Source organism: Pongo pygmaeus, chromosome 19 (assembly GCF_028885625.2).
Source record: "Pongo pygmaeus isolate AG05252 chromosome 19, NHGRI_mPonPyg2-v2.0_pri, whole genome shotgun sequence".
Classification (NCBI taxonomy): domain Eukaryota; kingdom Metazoa; phylum Chordata; class Mammalia; order Primates; family Hominidae; genus Pongo; species Pongo pygmaeus.
The window spans coordinates 53,821,594-53,844,399 of NC_072392.2; the positions used below are offsets into that span (position 1 = coordinate 53,821,594).

Here is a 22,806-nt window from a genome sequence, read left to right on the forward strand (position 1 = left end):
AACTCACCCCTTCCAAATGGTATTTGAGAAATATTTTAAAGCACAATATAATGGTGTAATTCCCTTGCTTATAATTCTTCAGTGGCTTCCCATCCACATACAGTTCAAACTCTTGCATGTTACACGAGACTATTTACTGTCTTGATTATGCCTACCTTTCCACTCATTTCTTTTTTTGAGACGGAGTCTCGCTCTGTTGCCCAGGCTGGAGTGCAGGGGCGCTTGGCTCACTGCAACCTCTGCCTCCTGGGTTCAAGGGATTCTCTCCTGCCTCAGCCTCCCAAGTAGCTGGGATTACAGGTGTGCACCAACATGCCTGGCTAATTTTTGTATTTTTAGTAGAGACAGGGTTTCACCATATTGGCCAGGCTAGTCTTGAACTCCTGACCTCAAGTAATCCACCCACTTCGGCCTCCCGAAGTGCTGGAATTACAGGCGTGAGCTACTGCACCCGGCCCCATTCTTGTTTCCTATCACTCCCGCATATACCCTATACATCATGCATACAAAACAAATGGCCCAAGATCACACAGCTGTTAAGTACAGAGCAGGGATCCAAACCCAAGCAGTCTAGTTCCAGAGTATTAAGTAGGAAAAATACTGAAATTGTCTAAATGTTTCTCTGTGTTCATGCTATATTCTAAATCTGCCTTAATTGAAAATGAAATGTGTATTTTAAAAACACCTCATAAGCGGCCAGGCGCAGTGGCTCATGCCTGTGATCCCAGCACTTTGGGAGGCTGACGCGGGTGGGTCACGAGGTCAGGAGCTCGAGACCATCCTGGCTAACATGGTGAAACCCCATCTCTACTAAAAATACAAAAAATTAGCCTGGCACGGTGGCAGGCGCCTGTAGTTCCAGCTACTCAGGAGGCTGAGGCAGCAGAATGGCCTGAACCCAGGAGGCAGAGCTGGCAGTGAACCGAGATCACGCCACTGCACTCCAGCCTGGGTGACAGAGTGAGACTCCGTCTCAAAAAAAAAAAAACTTCAGAAGCAAAAAACTCCCACGGGTTTTTTTTTTGTTTATAACCAGAAGACCTCTAGGGTTAAGAAATGAATGCCGGATAGTAACAACGCTAGAAGAAAATATGAGTAATGCAAAACTTGCCACTATGCTACATTAAACCTTTCTTCTCATCCTGAAAGCACCTTGAGACTGAATGATTGCAATAGAATCTGAAGTTTTCTTAATAAGTTATCAATTAAGCTTTGTGTAAGTTGAGAGTTTGGTGGTTTTTGTTTTAATTACTGAATGTATTTGTGGAAGAGGCTCTATAGCACAATATAACCTGCCACGTGTCCTCTGAAAAACTAAAATACGTTATTCAAATGTTAGGTAATATAATTTATATTTTTTTACAGTCCAATCTTTAAGAATCTCATCTGCCAACTTGGTGTTTTGAACCAACTCGGGGAGCTGACACTTTCACAGGCTTCACCATCTTTTGTGTAGATGCTGCCTTAGCAGCAGCCATTGCGGTCTTTTTAGATGCTAGCTTAGCCTTTTTTGCTTCCTTAGCAGCCCTGCTAGCTTGTTTTCATTGAGCCTTTTTAACTTCATGTTTCTCATTCCTCTTGGCCACTGGTGCAAAAGATGCACCAGTAATTTGACTTCTCGAATTTGACTGCTCAGCAGGTTCTTTTCTTTTGAATTTCTTCCAAGTGTCCCTTTTTTATGCTTTCTTCTGTAGAGGACCAGTTTATCTGCTGAGGATTCCTTAGAAAGGAATGCCCTTGGCCAGGCACAGTGGCTCACGCCCGTAATCCCAGCACTTTGGGAAGCCGAGGCAGGTGGATCATGAGGTCAGGAGTTCAAGACCAGCCTGGCCAAGACGGTGAAACTCCATCTCTACTAAAAATACAAAAATTAGACGGATGAGGTGGCAGGCACCTGTAATCCCACCTACTCAGGAGGCTGAGGCAGAGAATTGCTTGAACCCGGGAGGCAGAGATGGCAGTGAGCCGAGATCATGTCACTGCACTCCATCCTGGGCAACAGAGCAAGACTCCAAAAAAAAAAAAGAAAAGAATGTCCTCACATTTTGCACTAAGGAACTGGAAAACCTTCCCATTGGTCCTGGCATAGCGCCTCTTGTGTCTGAGGTAGATCTTGTACCTGCTGAAACTGCATAGCTCAACTTTCAGGGCAGAAGCTCCAGAGGCTCAATGTTAGGTAATTTCTAATAACATACCAACCTTTGTAACAAAGAATTTGGCTACGTATTAGAATCAGTTCTTTCAGCCAGGCACGGTGGCTCACGCCTGTAATCCCAGCACTTTGGGAGGCCAAGGCGGGTGGATCACCTGAGATGAAGGAGTTCAAGACCAGCCTGGCCAACATAGCGAAACCCTGTCTCTACTAAAAAATACAAAAAATTAGCTGGGTGTGGTAGCGGACACCTGTAATCCCAGCTACTCAGGAGGCTGAGGCAGAAGAATCTCTTGAACCCGGAAGGCAGAGGTTGCAGTGAGCCGAGATCACACCACTGCACTCCACCCTGGGCAACAAGAGTAAAACTCTGTCTCAAAAAAAAAAAAAAAAAAAAAAAAAGAATCAGTTATTTCAAGGTAGTAAGCTTCAATCCAAAATAGAGCCTAGAGCCTCTGGAATGCTGATTAACTCTGAAGAGTAATACAATCTCATTCCTCATCCAAACAATGTGAGATCCAAGTTCCAGTTTAGCCAATGAGGGCAATGAGTCAACACATTATTTACATGTTCTACTACAGTAAGTTTTAAACTGTATGTTCAAATAAAATCTTATTTGGAACAGATAAGTCAGATCTGCTCTAGCTGAACCCCTTCTGCCTGTTCTAGCTCCAGCTGCCTTTCCCAGAAGTAGTCCCTGAAGGTGCCTCCATGGAACAACTGGAAGCCACACTTCTGCTGGAAGTATATGTTAGGGTAGAAAAAAAGTGGGACCAATCAAGTAAAAGAACAGAATACAATGGCTCATTAGAATCAACAATTTCTTTTATTACATGAAAGCAAACAAAAATTGAGCAATGTACAATGCTGATGCACTGTTAATAACCCTGATAATAGAGATAAATTCTGATACCACATACTGACTCATTACTGTGCATCTCACTGCTACCTGCCCTTAAGATACTCTCTTTTTCTTTTTTTTCTCTCTCTCTACATGTTCTCATCTGAAGGATATTCTTAGACTGGAAAGTTCAATACCAAAATCTTACATGCTGGGCTAGCAGATGTCCTATATATGTGTATGTAACTTCAATCACTGGGAGATGGCGAGGAGTACTTTAACCAGGTCATTCTCCCTTGGGTCTGAGATAAAAATAACCCAAGTCCTATCTGGATAATCTGAAGAGGTGAGGAAATGCAGTATTTTTAAAAGTTTAGGGTAAAAAAGAAAAATTAACTACCATAGATTCTTTTTGTTCATTTCTAACAAGTTCAAATATTTAAACATTGGTTTACTTTTCCTTATCCTGCCCACAAACTAAAAATAATTCAATACTGTCAGGTCCAAGATTCAAGGCAATAGTTTTCAAACTCTTTTTTTTTTTAGGTAGCAGAACTCTTCCTACAAATGAAATATTTCTTGATTTATAGGGTTCTTACATATAAAAGTCCAGATATCATAGAATGCCTATACCTGTTACTGTTTAATAACACAGTTGCTGTGGAATGATGGGCTTTAGAATGTTATGCTGGTGGAGATGCACTTTACAAGCCTATGTGGTAGAAGTGGCGGGTAGAAACAAGGATAGGAAGTGCCTCTGACATACAATATAACCAAATACAAGTTTCATAGTGGACCCTATCTCTTAAGAGAAAGGAGGGATTAGGAAGTCAACAGTTCAAGGCAGAAAGGGAAACAAATACAATAATGATAGCTAAAACACACTGAGTACTTACCATATTCAGGATCTTTTTTTTTTTGAGATGGGAGTCTCGCTCTGTCTCCCAGGCTGGAGTGCAGTGGCATGATCTCAGCTCACTGCAACCTCCACCTCCCAGGTTCAAGCCATTCTCCTGCCTCAGCCTCCCAAGTAACTGAGATAACAGGTGCACACCACCATACCCAGCTAATTTTTGTATTTTTAGTAGAGACGGGGTTTCACCACGTTGGCCAGGGTAGTCTGCAACTCCTGACCTCAAGTGATCCACCGCCTTGGCCTCCCAAAGTGCTGAGAATACAGGTGTGAGCCATCGCACCTGGCCATATTTCAAGATCTTTATAAGCCTTATCTCATTTATCTACTCAGTAAGATGAATTTAATAGGAAAGAAAATCTCTTGAAGAGCCAGTAAAATTACTGCTAATTTTAACAAAACATTTTTGTGATTTATTTTTTATTTTTGAGACAGTTTCACTCTTGTCGCCCAGGCTGGAGTGCAACAGCACAGTCTTGGCTCACTGCAACCTCTGTCTCCCTGGCTCAAGCAATTCTCCTGCCCCTGCCTCCCAAGTAGCTGGGATTACAGGTGCCCACCACCACGTCCGGCTAATTTTTGTATTTTTAGTAGAGACGGGGTTTCACCATGTTGGCCAGGCTAATCTCAAACTCCTGACCTCAGGTGATCTGCCCGTCTTGGCCTCCCAAAGTGCTGGGATTACAGGAATGAGCCACTGCGCCAGGCCCATTTCTGCGATTTTTGATGCCATGTTGTTTTCTGAGATTTGTGTGGGAGTGATTTAATTTTTAAAAAACGCCGGGCGTGGTGGCTGACACCTGTAATCCCAGCACTTTGAGAAACTGAGGTGGGCAGATGGCTTGAGCTTAGGAGTTAGAGACCAGCCTGGGCAACATAGTGAAACCCTGTCTCTACAAAAATGTACCAAAAATATAGCCAGACATGGTGGTATGTGCCTGTAGTCCCAGCTACTTGGGAGGCTGAGGTGGGAGGATCGCTATAGCCTGGGAGGCAGAGGCTGCGGTGAGCTAAGATTGCACCACTGTACTCCAACCTGGGCTACAGAAGGCGTCTCAAAAACAAAAGCCAAAAAACAAAAAAACCTGTAATTCCAGACTTTGGGAGGCTGAGGTGGGAGGATTGCTTGATGCTAGGAGTTTTGAGACTAGCTTGGGCAACACATTGAGATTCTGTCTCTACAAAAAATTTTTTTATAAATTAGCCAAGTGTGGTGGCGTGTGCCTGTTGTCCTAGCTACTTGCGAGGCTAAGGCGGGAGGATCATTTGAGCCCAGGAATTCAAGGCTACAGTGAGCTGAAGATTGTACCACTGCATTCCATCCTGGGCAACAGAATGAGACTCTGTTTCTTTAAAAAAAAAAAAAAAAAAAAGCCTCTAAATAAATACTGCTGATAATTGGTACTACAGTTTGATCACTTCAGTAGTTTAAACTTGTACAACTGGCTCTGGAGAACAAAAGGAAGAAAAGAAACACATAGGAGCAAATGGGAGGAGAATTGGAATTCTCCCACATAAAAATTCATATTTGAAGATATCTCTGAGCATACTCAGATAGCAGCAACTGAATACAAGATCTTAACTGTATGAATAACCTAGGGAGGACCACAGCACAGCAGGCAGAACAGAAATGAGAAGGCAGAATCTACAAGAATGAGAATCACTTGCTCACAGTCTACTTAAAGCAGCTGGAAGCTGCCGTATAAGCTAGCAAACAGAGAACCAGAGATCATTAAAAATAAACAAACCAAAATCACCTGTAATTTGTCCATTGATACAAGGCCCCTGAAATCTCAGCTTTGGGGGAAGCACAGTCTCCCTGTGATTACACTGGAGAATGATAAAGTTTCCAAACGGCTAGCCTTAAAATATTTCAAGAAGTGGGCAGAAGTCAGAGGCAGCTCCTTCCCACTGCAATGTATTTCTAACATTGTTCAAAATAGCTAACAACATGTTTCTGTTTTCTTGACAGAAGGCACTTACTGCTTGCTTGGCAAGAAAATCAGCTCAGAGGCCTTAACTGCAGGGAGGCCAATCAAAATCCCTACTGCAACCAAACAAGTAGAAACCTGTGACACAGGTATTCCCTAGAAGCAACACTTTTTAAGTCATTTTCCCCCAAGCTTTTGGCCAAGATGCACACAAATAATTTTGTGAAGGGAAGATCATGTGATCTAATGGCTAAAGTCAGCAACCAGGAAGCATTAGGCCAAGCTTATCCAACCTGTGGCTCGTAAGTCACATGCAGCCCAGGACGGCTTTGAATGCAGTCCAATACAAATTTGTAAACTTTCTTAAGACATATGAGTTTGTTTGCTTTTTATTCCTTAGCTCATCAGCTATCGTTAATGTATTTTATGTGTGGCCCAGGACACTTCTTCTTCCAATGTGGGCCAGGGAAGCCCAAAGATTGACACCCCTGGATTAGGCAAATTACTTAACTTCTTTGTCTGCTTCCCTGAATGTAAAACAGGAAAATATCTATTCTTCAGGTATGTGTTGAAGCTATAGAAGATAACAAATGTGAAACCTCACAAAAATGAAACACCAACAAACATTAAAGGTTGAGCCTGGGCAACATAGTGAGACCCTGTCTCTACAAAAAAATTTTAAAAATTAGCCAGGTGTGATGGTGCACGCCTGGAGTCCCAGCTACTCAGGTGGCTGAGGTGGGAGGATAGTTTGAGCCCAGGAGGTTGAGGCTGCAGTGAGCCATGATTGTGCCACTGCACTCCAGCATGGGCAACGGGGCGTGACCCTGTCTCAAAAAAAAAAAAAAAAAAAAAATCAAGATTGTAAAGACAGTTAAGTATTGTACAGTATTAAGAACACAGACTTGGGGATGACTCTACCTCTTGCTGGCTGTATGATCTCAGGCAAGTTATTTAACCTTTCTATGCTTCAATGTCCTCATCCACAAAAATGAGGATAATAATAATATGCAACTCATAAGGTTTTGAGGATTAAATGATTTAATATATATGAAGGGCTTAGAATGGTAACTAATAGTAAATGCTATATGTATTAGCAATTATTACTGATAGTATTCATGTCTAAAATATCCTATGTATAAAACAGTGAAATCAGGCCAGGCGCGGTGGCTCACGCCTGTAATCCCAGCACTTTGGGAGGCCGAGGCGGGCGGACCACGAGGTCAGGAGATCGAGACCATCCTGGCTAACACGGTGAAACCCTGTCTCTACTAAAAAATACAAAAAATTAGCCAGGTGTGGTGGTGGGCGCCTGTAGTCCCAGCTACTCGGGAGGCTGAGGCAGGAGAATGGCGTGAACCCGGGAGGCGGAGCTTGCAGTGAGCCAAGATTGCGCCACTGCACTCCAGCCTGGGCGATACAGCGAGACTCCATGTCAAAAAAAAAAAAAAAACAGTGAAATCACTATAAAGTGAAAGGAACTGCCAGTAGGTGAATATACAGAGACCAGGCTGGACCTCTGCTCTACTAATTGTTAAAGGATTTAAAGGCTAATAATATGTGCCAAAGAAATACAATTTGAAAAATACAGTGGGAGGTGAAGGGGTCCACAGATCCACACCTAGAAGAGAAAACTTTCTAAAATTACCTTTCCAGACAGAGGGAAAAGAAATTGTGAACTGTACTAAGGTGCAACCCTGAGAAGTATTGGAAACACAGACCCAACATATAGGAGGAGCTCATCATATCTCTTGCTTGCCTCGGTTATGGGGCAACAATGACTTAGAAGACACTACAACCAGGACTTTAGGATCCTGAGAAACTCAGGGAAAGAGTACTCTAAAAATTTAGGAAGAATTTTTACGAATGAAAGGAGATGGGGAAAGAGACGGCAGCAAGAAGGAACTACACTAAGCATGTGCACTGAGATCTCACAACATACATGAGACAAGACAGTTCTAAGATATGAGTCTTCTTTATCTCTCTTTCTGAACCAAACATTTCTGCTTATTTCAATAAAATATGAGTAAGTACCAATTAGGAATCACGAAACTTCCTTATTTTTCCTTGGATACTGCTTCACTTGCAGTATATATTTGAAATACATTCTGAAAGCCTTCTGGTATGGTTGCAATACAATTATCCCTCCATTGTGTCCCAGGTCTCTATAATGAACCACGCAAACCAAATTTATTAAACAAATTCCATGATTCAAGGCAAAAATCTTTGTGTGGGTGAGGAAAAGGTCTTGGTGGCATCAGCCAATATTCTGGATAGGTTCTAAATACAAAACCCAGCCAAACAGTCTGCAACCTTCCAGTAGTTCTAAATGAGGAACCATAAAAATAATGTTGTTAATGCTCAGTAACATTAAGAGCATAATGGTATAATGGAATGATAATAACACAAATCTGAATTATGTACCATGTTTCATTAGAGACATTTACACTCTGACTAATCAGTGTCACATATTCTTTAATGGCAGAGGACACAAAGAAACAGCAAGCAAGATTCCAAGGACTTACTCATGATTATACCGTGACTCAGAAGCAAGCCAGAGGCTGAATCAGTGTCCTGATTTCCACAAAATCTATGCCCCTCTCTCTGTTCCAGGTGTGCTTATAAAGCCCCTTTTCATTCCTTCCTGACTTTCCACGGCCTCCTAGTGCACTTCACTGAGTGTTCGGCGAGTGACAGCTCAGGGACAATATGCCCCTGGACATGGTCATGCTGCCACAGGAGCTACTGTAAGGACTCAGAGCTGTAAACAAAATACCTCTCTGTGGCATGAGCAAGTCATTCCTTTGGTCTGTAGTGCTGACAAGCTTCTTTAAAATGTTATCATCTTTTTTATTTTTTAGAGGTGGGGGTCTCACTTTATTGTCTAGGCTGACTTTGAACTCCTGGGCTCAAGAAATCCTCCCACTTTGGCCTCCCAAAGTGTTAGGATTACAGGTGTGAGCCAACCATACCCAAATCTGAAGTGTTATCTTTTTAAAAGCATTCATTTAGGGTCAGACGCGGTGGCTCACCCCTGTAATCCCAGCACTTTGGGAGGCAGAGGTGGGCAGATTAGTTGAGGCCAAGAGTTTGAGACCAGCCTTGCAAACATGGCGAAACCCTGTCTCTACTAAAAATATAAAAATTAGCTGGGCATGGTGGCATTAATCCCAGCTATGCCAGAGGCTAAGGCACGAGAATCACTTGAGCCTGGGAGGCAAAAGTTGCAGTGAGCCAAGATCACACTACTGCGCTCCAGCCTGGGTGACAGAGTGAGAGTCTGTCACACAAAAAAAATAAAAAATAAAAGCACTCATCTAAACATCTTACAGTTTACTATGGGGCAGAGGGAAAGAATTATTATTTATGTTGTGTTAAAGCTACTATGTATAAAGATTAATAACATAAATTCCAGTTATAGCTCAAATGAAAATCAATAATTTACAGGGCTATAGAAACTTCAGGGAGAGTACAAATACCTAAAGTATGTTATGGGTTTGAAAAGCTAACTGAACTATAAATTGCTGATCAATCAATTGCTTCTGTTTCTTTTTATCCCCACTTAATTACAAAAAGGACCCCAAGTGAACCAGAAGGAACTGCAAGTCCTGCTCCCATGAAGAATGAAGAATGAAATTAAATACCAACCATTACTACAGTTTTCTTAATAATGTTGAGAAGTACAAATGAAGACCTTGGATTAGGCTCTAGAGAAGTGATTCACCAAGTTGAGCCATTATTAACATTATAGATGTTGACTTTAAAATTCTGTAAAAAATAAATATATAAGTAAAAATAAAAAGCAGGGAGGAGGAGGAGGAAAAACTATAATAATATTTTAAAAATTTGTTTTAAAGGTTTTTTTTTAGAGACAGGGTCTCACTGTGTTGCCCAGGCTGGTCTTGAACTCCCAGCCTCAAGTGATCATCCAGCCTTGGCCTCCCAAAGTGCTAGGATTATAGGTGTGACCCACCATGCCCAGCCAAAAATTTGGTATTTTTGAGCAGAATCTAAAAGAATATTTATGAAGCTGCCCCTTTTGTGCAGAGTAGTCTGGCGTTCTATAAGAAAGATACAAGCCAGAAAACAATACCATTTTAATTAAAGCTGGTGTGTATGAGGAGAAATACTGAATGGCAGTCTGCATACTACCTTCAAAGGGAACACCACAAGAGGTGAGAAAAGATAACATGAGTCACTGGGATTGACGAGACTGACATGGAAGACTGAACAAATACAATGGATTTAGTTAATGCTAAAGTAGTTTGCTTTCAAGCTTTCCTCTTTTAGTTCAATCTGCGTCACTTTGACTTTCCTTAAAGTTGTGTGGGAGAAAAGGAGGAATAAAATTTTGCCAAAAAAAACAAAAAACAAAAAAAAACCCACCGCTCAAGAAATGTGTAGAGAAAAATTTCTTAAGGTAAAATTTTTATGAAGACTATTTCTTTATCTTAGATCTGGTATAATAAATATCCAGGCAGCTCTTCTATGGAGAGAAAAGAATCAAGTTCCCCTTCTAGGGACAGTGTACCAGTTCATGCAATATGAAAACTTGATTTATAATTTAACAAGCATACTCTACTTGTCTTTCCTGCCTGGGATGTAAATTTAACAGAAATCATCAAGATGCTGTTTGGGAAATACAGATTCCAATAGAGAATTACTGATCTACTGCATCATATTCAATTCTGAACTAAAATTAAAAAAAAAAAAAAAGTATTGGGTATTATGTAGTATTAGTATATATTAGTATGTAGTTCACTGAAAATGGAAAGAAGGAAAAAAGGGACTCAAAGTCTAACTATCTCCTCTTAACAGCTCTTTGGCATTCACCACTTAAGTTTTAGGAAAAGAGTTAACATAAACCCTTAAAGGGCTAATCAAAGATTAGAATTCAGCAGTGTTGGGGCAGGCGTGGCGGTTCACGCCTGTAATCCCAGCACTTTGGGAAGCTGAGGCGGGCAGATCACTTGAGGTTAGGAGTTGCAGACCAGCCTGGCCAACATGGTGAAACCCCATCTCTAATAGAAAAACAAAAATTAGCTGGGCATGGTGGCAAACACCTGTAATCCCAGTTATTTGGCAGGCTGAGGCAGGAGAATCGCTTGAACCTGGGATACAGAAGTTGCAGTGAGCCGAGATCGCGCCACTGCACTCCAGCCTGTGCAACAGAGTGAGACACCGTCTCAAAAACAAACATAAAAAAGAATCCAGCAGTGTTGAAAATTCAACAGTCCTGAGAAACAAGAAATTCCCCATTTGGGCCTAAAAACTCTTGAGGAATTTCCATTCTTTTTCCTTGCTAGGGGAAATTTCGGGTAACAAAATAGTTAGTGTTAGCAGTTGCTAGTGAAGTCCCAAGAATTCAAACTGATTCCCTTCCTTCTAAGAATGCAAGTGAGGGCCATTTAACCAATTACCTTAGTGTAGACTTACCTCAGATACAAGTTAAATCACACAGTCCAACAGATATTTCCTACTACTATTATATAAATTATATAATCAATATTTTTACCCTCATCACAAGTCTTATTCACTGTGGTCAAAATCCAACAACAGAGTAAGTTCAGCGACTTAACCACTAGATTTTTGAATTCCATAAGGGCAGGGGACATGTTCTATTCATCCTTCAATTCCTAGCACCCATGACAGTGTCATCACACAGTTGGCGCTCGATAAACATTTGACAAAATAAACTGTTACCATGTAAAATGTCCGAGTCATCTTCAACAAAATCAATGTCTCTCAAGTCCCATTCTGCATAATTGTCAAATTCCTGTTTAGGGGAACAAAAAAATCCCCACCCCAAACCCATCAGCTTTGATTAATGTCTTTACAGCAGCCATGCTTTAGAAGTAAACAGAAAAAACACAAGCAAACAGTTGTTTAAAAAGTCTAAATAAGGCAAAAGGCCACAATACTGGCACAGGTAATAGGAAGTCATGGGAAAAATCTAAGAGCCTTACAAGCAGTAGTGACAACAAAAAATTGGAGTAGTTATGAGTTTAGGAATGAAGCTAAACATACTGCTCTAAAAACTAAAATTAGTCTGAGCTGGGCACAATAGCATGCACCTATAATCCCAGCTACTCAGGAGATTTAGGTGGAAAAATCACTTGAGACCAGGAGTTCAAGACTGCCTGGGAAACAGAGCAAGATCCTGTCTCTGAAATAAATAAATAAAGTCAATTCATTCCTTTTTTTTTTTTTTTTTTTTTTGGAAACAGGGTCTCACTCTGTCACTCAGGCTGGAGTGGAGTGCAGTGGTGTGATCTTGGCTCACTGCAGCCTCGAACCCCCAGGCTCAAGTGATCCTCTTGCCTCAGCCTCTCAAGCAGCTGGGTCTACAGGCATGTGCCATCACACTCAGGTAATTTTTGGTTTTGGGTTTTTTTTTTTTTTTTTGAAGAAACAGCGTTTTATCATGTTGCCCAGGCTGGTCTCAAACTCCTGAGCTCAAGCAATCCGCCTGCCTCAGCCTCCCAAAGCGCTGGGATTTACAGGTGTAAGTTACCGCATCTGGCCAAACTATCTTTCAAGTTGTGAATTAGATGATAAATCAAGAGACTTGTGGCTACATTCACATGTCTTTTAATTCCATAGCTGAGCAAGGAACATACAGTTTTTATACACATTCATCATTCTTTATACACTTGTGGATATAGTACACGAATCAGTAAACTACTATTCAGCCTACTGTCTGTTTGTGTACATAAAGTTTTACTGGAACACAGGCGTATTCATTTGTTCTTATATTATCCCATGCTGCTTTAGCACAATAATGACAAAGTATAGTTACAATAAAACTTTACAGCATACAAAACCTAAAATATTTACTATCTGGCCTTTAATAGAATAAGTTTGCCAACCCCTGATACAGTACTATCTTGAAAGCCCCTAGATGTACAATAAGAACCAGACTACAGGTCGGGTGCGGTGGCTCACGCCTGTAATCCCAGCACTTTGGGAGGCCAAGGCTGGCGGATTGCCTGAGGTCAGGAGTTTGAGACCAGCCTGGCCAACATGGTGAAACCCTATCTCTACTAAAAATACAAAAATTAGCCGGGCATGGTGGCAGGCACCTGTAGTCTCAGCTACTTGGGAGGCTGAGACAGGAGAATCGCTTGAACCCAGGAAGTGGAGGTTGCAATGGGCCGAGACCATGCCATTGCACTCCAGCCTGGGCAACAAGAGCAAAAACACTGTCTCAAAAAAAAAAAAAAAAGAACCAGACTACAGGAATTTCATACCTAAGGAAGTGGAAGCCAGCACTGATGCAACTTAAGATATGGGTTTTCTGGGGTTTTTTTGTTTTTTGGAGACAGGGTCTCACTCTGTTGTCTAGGGTGCAGTTTAGTGGAATGATCACCACTCACTGCAGCCTTAACCTCCCAGGCTCAAGTGATCTTCCCATATCAGCCTCCCAAGTAGTTGGGACTACAGGCATGCACCACCACACCCAGCTAATTTTTTATCTTTTATAGAGACAGGGTCCCACTATGTTGCCCAGGCTAGTCTCAAACACCTGGACTCAAGCGATCCTCCATTCTCAGCTCCCAAAGTGCTGGGATTACAGGTGTAAGCCACTGTGCCTGGCCAGAAATAGGCTGTTTGTTTAAAGAATTTTTACTGTTCCATATGTGAAAATGTTTACAAATGAGAAAAGGCACTCAAATGTAAGAAAATGTGGCTGCCTAAAGGTCTTACAAATTATAGTGCCTTGAAAAATCTCCTTTTAGTGGTACGGAATCTATGGGTGAGACAGAAAGCTCATGAGAAACAAAAACAAATTTTTCCTACTTTGTGCTAAAAACACATTTATCCTACCTCAATGAAATCTGCTCGAGCTGGCATGTACCCGGCCATGTCCCGAGAAAGCAAGGAGTCAAAGGTAGGTCGGGGAGGGTCATCTGTAGCTGGAAGAATTTAGAAGGTTTCTGAGTTAACTAATACAATATTGGCATGAAAAAAATGACATAATAGTCCAAGAATAAATAATATTTAAAATGGTTTTTATAAAAGGAAATGTGAAAAAGATAAAGTATTATGAAAACAGGTTTTTTAAAAAGAAAAACCAAGACTCAGGCAATCCTTTAAGTAAATATGGGGAAATTTCTTCTGATTTCTGCTTTCCTAAAATGAAAGGAAATCATGACTTTTTTCTTTTAATATTACAGAACCTAAATATTTACCGTTGGCTTCGGCTCCCTTACCCCTTAGGATGAACCTCAATTTACAAAATTCATCCAACTGAGAGGCAAAAAAAAAAAAAGACGGGAAAAAACAAACACTGGAATTGGAAGTTAGCTGGAATTAAGTCCTAGCTCCAACACACACTAATCCCATGACCCTGCACAAACTAAACTTTCTGCATCAGTCTTCTCGAATGTAAAACAAAAGCACTTGCTCTGCCTATCTCACTGGGTTGCTGTTAGGAAACAAATGGTCTAATGAATTTGAGAACAAAGTGCTAACATCAAAGTGCTATCCAAATAGGAGGTATCAACCAGGCACGGTGGCTCACACCTGTAATCCCAGCACTTTGGGAGGCCGAGGCGGGCAGATCATCTAAAGTCAGGAGTTCGAGACCAGCCTCGCCAACAGAGCAAAACCTCGTCTCTACTAAAAATACAAAAAATTAGCCAGGTGTGGTGGCACACACCTGTGGTACCAGCTACTCAGGAGGCTGAGGAACGAGAATCGTTTGAACCCTGGAGGTGGAGGTTGCAGTGAGCCGAGGTTATGCCACTGCACTCCAGCCTGGGAGACAGAGCGAGACTCTGTCTCCAAAAAAAAAAAAAAAAAAAAAAGAGATATTACCAGCCTTTAAGTTAGTCAGCTATAAAACTGTTTCTAGAGAGTATGAGGAAAGAGAAAAGGGAAGGGAAAACATTCATATCTCATTACTTGTGCCCTGGGAGTCATTCAGGAAAGATGGTCATTTATAATTCATCATGTTTTTGTTTATATTTTATTAAGAGACCCACTGGTCCCACATGCACATGAGATTAAAAAGTTCGCTATCACTGACACAACCAAGTGAACAAAAATAACAAACTGATTCTTGGGCTAGACACCGAGCAATTAATAATAATGAGTCAAATACTGTATTCTCTAAGCAACTCATATGTATAATCATAAGCTCTCCAAAGGGATTGAAAAAAAACTTGCACTCATAACAGCATAGAAAAGATTTTCCCTTTTTGACATCTTATTTTACAAAGGAAAGCACTGAAGTTAACTGGTATGTTCAAATGACTCAAGGTAGGTGGAACTACACATTGGCTTCAAGCACCTTGATGTCCTGTATATAACTCTGACCCTTAGAATATGTTCCTTCTTTGCCACATTATAATCCTCTTTTTTTTTTTTTTTTAAGAGATGAAGTCTCACTCTGTTACCCAGGTTGGAGTGCAGTGATGTGATCTTGGCTCACTGCAATCTCCACCTACCTGGTTCAAGTGATTCTCCTGCCTCAGCCTCCCCAGTAGCTGGGATTACAGGTGTCTGCCACCACGTCCAGCTAATCTTTATACTTTTAGTTGAGACAGGATTTCGCCATGTTGGCCAGGCTGGTCTTGAACTCCTGGCCTCAAGTGATTTACCCGCCTCGGCCTCCCAAGGTGCTGGGATTACAGGCACGAGCCACCATGCCGGGTAGATCCTGACTCTTAATAGCTGCCATACTAACTCCTCCTATCTTCCGTGATATCATTAGCTGTCCAAGTCATCAAATCACTGTTTATCTGCTACTGAAACAGGGCCCAAGGATGAGCTAAGTATCTCTTATCAAGATAGGGAGGCACTTACAGTGAAATGGAATGGCTGTGTCGGCAGTTTTTGCTTCCTCTGCTTGTTTCAGGTTCAGCAGGGTAGATGCAAACAGAGGGTTATTGATGAAATGCTTCATATAGTGCTTCTCACACTCCTCCTTGGTCTTGGTGCACATTTGATTGGCTACATCCTGCCTAGAGGATTGTGGGAAAAAGAGAGAAGAAAGTGGTACTTGCATTTACACATAATAGTAAAAGCATCATTTGCTCTTTTGATATTTTAAGTCACATCCATATAATATACTCTGATATTTCCAAATTGATATCAAAAAGATATCAGCAGAAAAATGAGACAAATATAAGCCTAGGTTGGTGTAATCTGGTGTTCCATATCTTGCTAGTCTAAAACACAGAAGTAATTACTAAAAAGTCCTTTCTTTTTCACTTAAAGAAAGATGACTGAGGCCAGGAGCAGTGGCTCACGCCTGTAATTCCAGCACTTTGGGAGGTAGGTGATCACCTGAGGTTGGGAGTTAGAGACCAGCCTGATCAACATGGAGAAACCCTGTCTCTACTAAAAATACAAAATTAGCCAGGCGCGGTGGTGCATGCCTCTAATCCCAGCTACTTGGGAGGCTGAGGCAGGAGAATTGCTTGAACCCAGGAGGTAGAGGTTGCGGTGAGCAGAGATTGCGTCATTGCACTCCAGCCTGGGCAACGAGAGCCAAACTCCATCTCAAAAAATAAATAAATAAATAAATAAATAAATAAATAAATAAGATGATTGGAAAATTTGTAAATTTTCCTGTGAGCTAGGCCCTACAGAAATAATTGCTGCAAATAATAAGAAGTGACTTCAGAACATTCAAAATATACAGAAATATAGTTTTATTTTGCATAATATTTTATGGTTTACCATACACTTCACATAAACATTTCTTTACTAGAGCTGCTATGAGATGCCAGGCACTGAGCTAGAAACATTCACAACAGAATTTAAGTTAAACCTAGTATTAAATTTGTGGTATGGGTATTGTTACTATCTCAATTTCGAAGAAGAAAAAATGAGGCCCAAAAGAATTAAGAAACTTGCTTAAGAATCTGGCCAGGCATGGTGGCGCACACCTGTTATTCCAGCACTTTGGGAGGCCAAGGTGGGAGGATGGCTTGAACTCAGGAGTTCCAGACCAGCCTGGGCAACACAGTAAAATCCTATCTCAACAAAAAATACAAAAATTAGCCAGGGGTGGCTGCACACGCCGGTAGTCCCAGCTACTCAGGAGCCTGAGCTGGGAGGATCACTTGAGCCTGGAAGGTCGAAGCTGAAATGAGTCGAGCTCATGCCCCTGTACTCCACCCTGGGCGACAGAGCAAGATCCTGTTTCCAAATAATAATAATAATAATAATAATAATAAAATTTAAAAATTAACTGAGTATGGTGGCGCACACCTGTTGTTCCAACTACTTGGGAGTCTGAGGAAGGAAGATCCCTTGAGCCCAGGAGTTCGGGGTTACAGTAACTGTGATCACAGCACTGCATTTCAGCCTGGGTAATACAGTGGGACTGTCTCAATAAAAAAAAATCCCTGACTTGAGCCAAGGTAATGGAGAGGTAGAGGTGGAAGTCCTTTCCTCAAGGTCTCTCTTCCACAGCATTTCACTTGACCTCCCCAAGGCATCACTGTGCTGTTTTGTGTACTTCAATCACTTGTATAGATATTTTAAGTCCCCTGCTAAACTATAAGCTTTCTGAAGACAGGATGCATCTCATATTCTCAGCTCTAGCCCACTCACTGCCAAACTCAGTGCCTTACCCACAGCAGATAGAGAAGCTATGTCTTTTTTATGTTCTTTGTTAAGAGGGAAGGAGGACAGAGAGGATTAGACTATTTTAGAGAGAATGGTAAGCAAAAAATGAAAAACTAGGCCAAAGATGACTAGCAAACTCCTCACAAGTGATTACTTTTCTACCTCCTTTGGTATTTCTCATTGTACACAGTATTTTATGACGCTTAATAAATACTGAATGAATGAATACAAGCAAAATGTGAACTAAATTCAGGTCTCCTTCTTCAGGTCCCTGGACATAAGGGAGGCAGCAGAGTTTACTCTGATGAACACCAAGAAAGGTTATATACACTAGCAAGTCAGGACAGGGAGGACCTAATTAAGAGTCCTTCAGTAATAAGCTATTTAATCACAAGAAATCATTTCAACCCCCTAGGCTTCAGATAATTTGTGAACAAAATATATTCAATAATGCCTCTGCTATCGAGTTCATAAAATAAAAGCATCCATATGAAAGTGTTCCCAAAAGATAAAAACGAAAGTGGTAGCATTAAGTGGTGCTGCCCCCTAGGTCAACAGCAATGAGTGCTATTCAGTTTGGCCGGTTTTGGACTAAGGCAGGTGTTTGAAAGCTAAAAACAGAGAATGCTATCAGGAAGTCTGTGAAACTTGAATCTTAGGTATGACCATCTAGCTAAAGTCTGATTCACTTAAATGACTAGGGCATCTACAACTAACAAAAATTCATAAAATCAGAAGGGAGTAATAACTAACAAAACTAAACTTCCCTACTATTCAGAAAGGAATAATAATCAATCTTCCCACTGTTGATATATCCAAAGTGGCCTTTTAAAGCTGCTCAGTCATGGACCACTAAACATCCCATATCCTTGTGACACATTTCGACACTGGAAAAATAATGTACAGAGGGGACTAACTTGTCTCTAAATCATGGGTTGATAGGAAAGCAACACATACTTTCTCTTCCTGAGGTTCCCTCCTTTACTCTTCAACAACAGCTTCTTCTCTGAGCCCACTAGGGCAGGACAACTCTTAACACCAAGCTCTTACCAATTTCCAAAGCCACAGTCCATCACAGCTTCTAAAAGGGCCATTTCTTCTTGAGCAGTCCAGCTGGGATCAAGGACAGGAAAATCTGAAGTCTAAGGAGAAAAAAGTTTTGCTTAAGAACAGAGATACAAATGGAATCTAGGGGCCAGGCACGGTGGCTCACGCCTATAATCCTAGCACTTTGGAAGGCGGAGGCGGGCGGATCACTTGAGGTCAGGAGTTCGAGACCAGCCTGGCCAATATGGTGAAACTCCGTCTCTACTAAAAACACAAAAATTAGCTGGGCATGGTGGCACACGCCTGTAGTCCCAGCTACTCAGGAGGCTGAGGCAGGAGAATCACTTCAACTGCGGAAGCGGAGGTTGCAGTGAGCTGAGATAGCACCACCGCACTTCAGCCTGGGCGTCACAACAAGACTCTGCCTCAAAAATCAAAAATAGGCCGGGCACAGTGGCTCACGCCTGTAATCACAGCACTTTGGGAGGCCAAGGAGGGTGGATCACGAGGTCAGGAGATCGAGACCATCCTGGCTAACACGGTGAAACTCCGTCTCTACTAAAAATATAAAAAATTAGCCGGGCCTGGTGGTGAGCACCTGTAGTCCCAGCTACTTGGGAGGCTGAGGCAAGAGAATGGCATGAACCCGGGAGGTGGAGCTTACAGTGAGCCGAGATCGCGCCACTGCACTCTAGCCTGGGCGACACAGCAAGACTCCGTTTCAAACAAAATAATAATAATTAAAAATAAATGGAATCTAGGAACTTCAACTGTAGTAATAGTTCACAGCTGAATGATGAGAGATACCTAGGGTACATTCTTATTAGTTGTCCACCTCTCCTACCCGTTTCCACCATTAGCTAGAAGGGCCTCCATATCACCTATAAATGCCAAGCAATTCATGCAGAAATACATATCAACAACACAGAGGTAGAGATAAATATTTTAGTATGCTTCCATTTAGCTAAGAAAGAGGAAAAGACAAATATGTATGTATTTTTTTAAATGGAAGAATAAAACACACTTTAAAAAAAAAAAAAGGTTACTATGGGGAGGAAGAAAGAGAACAGGGTAGAGCCGTCTATCCAGAAGCTAGATGTCTCTGAATATTCATTGCTTGTAGGTTTAACTTTGAAACACAAAGAGTATAATATTAAACTTTAGGCTGGCCTCAGTGGCTCACGCTTGTAATCCCAACACTTTGGGAGGCCAAGGCAGGTGGATCTCTTGAGGTCAGGAGTTCAAGACAAGGCTGGCCAACATGGTGAAACCTTGTCTCTACTAAAAATATAAAAATTAGCCGGGCATGGTGGCACGCACCTGTAGTCCCAGCTACTCGGGAGGCTGAGGCAGGAGAATCGCTTGAACTGGAAGGTGGAGGCTGCAGTGAGCCGAGATCACACCACTGAACCCCAGCGTGGGCAACAAGCAAGACTCCATCTCGAAAAATAAAAATAAAAATAAACTTCAAAATCTTAAGAATAAAATGCAAAATATAATGAACTCGGAAATCAATTTGAAGGCATAATCACACAGAAAGGAACTATTTCAAGTGATTTTGAAACACTTAATTTGACTAAATATCTCTAAGTAGGATATACCTTAAAAACAAAAGAAATTGCCAAATCTTAAATTGTTTCTTTAGTATTGACAGTTATTTTGAGATTAGTGTATGTGTATATGTTATGAGGTAAAGCAAATAAATAATTATGTTGGTTAGTGTCATTGGGAAGTGTAATTTTTGGCTTGGGGAAAAAAAAAGATATAGCTGTAAGATCTGTGAGGTTATGTAAAAACCTCGTGGTTGGCCAGGCATGGTGGCTCATGCCTGCAATCCCAGCATTTTGGGAGGCCTGGGTGGGTGGATTTTTTGGGCTCAGGAGTTTGAGACCAGCCTGGGCAACATAGGGAAACCCCATCTCTACAAAAACTACAAAAATTAGCTGGGAGTGTTGGCATGCACCTGCAGTCCCAGCACTTTGGGAGACCTGGGTGGGTGGATTGCTTGAGCTCAGGAGTTTGAGACCAGCCTGGGCAACATGGCAAAACCCTGTCTCTACAAAAACTACAAAAATTAGCTGGGCATGGTGGTGCGCACCTGTGGTTCCAGCTACTTGGCAGGCTGAGGCAGGAGGATCGCTTGAACCCGGGAGGTAGAGTCTGCAGTGAATTGAGATTGCACCACTGCTCTCCAGCCTGGGCAAGAGACTCTGTCTCATAAAAACCCAAAACAGGCCGGGCGCGGTGGCTCACGCCTGTAATCCCAGCACTTTGAGAGGCCAAGGCAGGCGGATCACGAGGTCAGGAGATCGAGATCATCCTGGCTAACATGGTGAAACGCTGTCTGTACTAAAAATACAAAAAAATAGCCGGGTGTGGTGGCAGGGGCCTGTGGTCCCAGCTGCTCGGGAGGCTGAGGCAGGAGAATGGTGTGAACCCGGGAGGTGGAGCTTGCAGTGAGCCGAGATGGCGCCACTGCACTCCAGCCTGCGGGACAGAGAGAGACTCCGTCTCAAAAACAAACAAACAAACAGAAAACAAACAAAACAAACAAAACTCTTGTAGTCTCGTATTTAAATTGAAAGTTTTATTATGAACTCATGTGTTGTATCTTAAAAGAAAAATAATTTCCCTAACATTGTTCATTGAAAAGGTCTAGAAAAAATGACCACCCAGTAGCAATGAGTAGCTGGGATTACAAGCTTGTGCCACCACACCCAGCTAATTTTGTATTTTTAGTAGAGACAGGGTTTCTCCATGTTGGTCGGGCTGGTCTCGAACTCCTGACCTCAGGTGATCCGCCCGCCTGGGCCTCCCAAAGTGCTGGGATTATAGGCAAAGAAGCTCTTAAAGACTATAAAGGTCATGTCAAAAAAATTCAGAAATCAACTTCCAGAGACTCCTGTTAACTAAAAATGGAATATTTTGAGCATCAATAAGGATAACAACCACAAAGGATTGAAATATCAAATATTTTAAATATGCAGAGGATGCTAGGGAACCAATGCATATTCTCAAAACTAGTAAATAAAGGGAAGTAATCATCATTTCTCTTTCCTTTCCTGTATAAACGTTACTCCAAGGGACCACATAATAATAAGAAATTTCTAACTGATAAATTAAAATGAGTGATAGAATTAAAAGATTAATGTTTTGCAATCCTTGGTGAATTAGCAGATCCAGACAATGGCCCTAAATGAATCTGAAGTAGTCATTAAATGTAACTACTAATTTATAGGAAACACAGAAGAGAGAGGAACACATTAGTCAACAAAATCCAGACTGTACTAACATCTGTAAGACAATCCAGTTTTTAAAAATCAAACAAATAATAAGAAATGAGAGCGAGGAGCTTCTGGGCTGCTGAACACATGGAGGTGGAGGGCAGTGTACCCAGAGAGGACAGGAAAGCTCCATACCCCTTCCCACATACACCCTGCCTCATGCATCTCTTATGGCTGGCTGCTCATTTTTCAACATCACCAGTGTTAAATTATGTATCGTCTGATATGATAAAATGAGAAGGCAATTCACCTCTGTGATCTTCCACTTAAACATCTATAATCCAAATCTAATCATGATAAAATATCAAACCTATGAAGACAAAATTGAGAGACACTGTACAGAATACACTTCGACCTGTCAAGGTCATGAACAAGGAAAATCTAAGAAACTGTCACAGATTGGAGAAAACATTATGACTAAATGCAATGTAGGATCCCCAATTGGATCCTGCAACAGAAAAGGACATTTGTGGAAAATCTGGAGAAATCTGAATAAAATCTATAGTTACTAGTATTGTAGTAAGGTTCATTTCTTTTTCCCTTTTTTTTTTTTTGAGACCAAGTCTTGCTCCATTGCCCAGGCTGGAGTGCAGTGGCATGATCTCGGCTCACCGCAACCTCCACCTCCTGGGTTCAAGCGACTCTCCTGCCTCAGCCTCCAGAGCATCTGGGATTACAGGCACGCACAACTGTACCTGGCTAATTTTTTGTATTTTTAGGAGAGATAGGGTTTCACCATGTTGGCCAGGCTGGTCTTGAACTCCTGACCTCAAGTAATCCGCCCGCCTCGGCCTCCCAAAATGCTGGGATTACAGGCGTGAGGCACCGAACTCAGCCCTTTTTTCTCTTTGAAACAGGGTCTTGTGGGTTGACCAGGCTGGAGTGCACTGGTGTGATCATGGCTCACTGTAGCTTCAAACTCCCGAACTCAAGCCAAGTAGCTAAGAATATAAGCATGTGCAACCACATCCACCTAATTTTTACATTTTTCTGCAGCAATGGGGTCTTTCTAGATTGCCCAGGCTGGTCTCAAACTCCTGGACTCAAACAATTCT

The 22,806-nt window shown here is 41.7% G+C and overlaps 1 protein-coding gene across 16 annotated transcripts in view; it reads right to left on the reverse strand.

The window, feature by feature from the left end:
* Window positions 1-22,806, reverse strand: part of TADA2A (transcriptional adaptor 2A) — a 75,047-nt gene that overhangs the window by 25,685 nt on the left and 26,556 nt on the right. For 15 of the 16 annotated variants that reach the window (XR_010124524.1, XM_063655512.1, XM_054456884.2 and 12 more), the window contains 4 exons: window positions 18,471-18,562; window positions 15,648-15,805; window positions 13,665-13,753; window positions 11,541-11,613 (listed from right to left, as the gene is read on the reverse strand). Coding sequence is in view for 15 of the 16 variants with exons in the window: in XM_063655512.1 (XP_063511582.1) it covers window positions 11,541-11,613; window positions 13,665-13,753; window positions 15,648-15,805; window positions 18,471-18,562 (412 nt within the window). In the remaining variant the exon portion in view is untranslated. Of the gene's footprint in view, window positions 1-11,540; window positions 11,614-13,664; window positions 13,754-15,647; window positions 15,806-18,470; window positions 18,563-19,787; window positions 19,908-22,806 lie in introns of all 16 variants that reach the window. The other variant, XM_054456896.2, reaches the window with a different exon arrangement.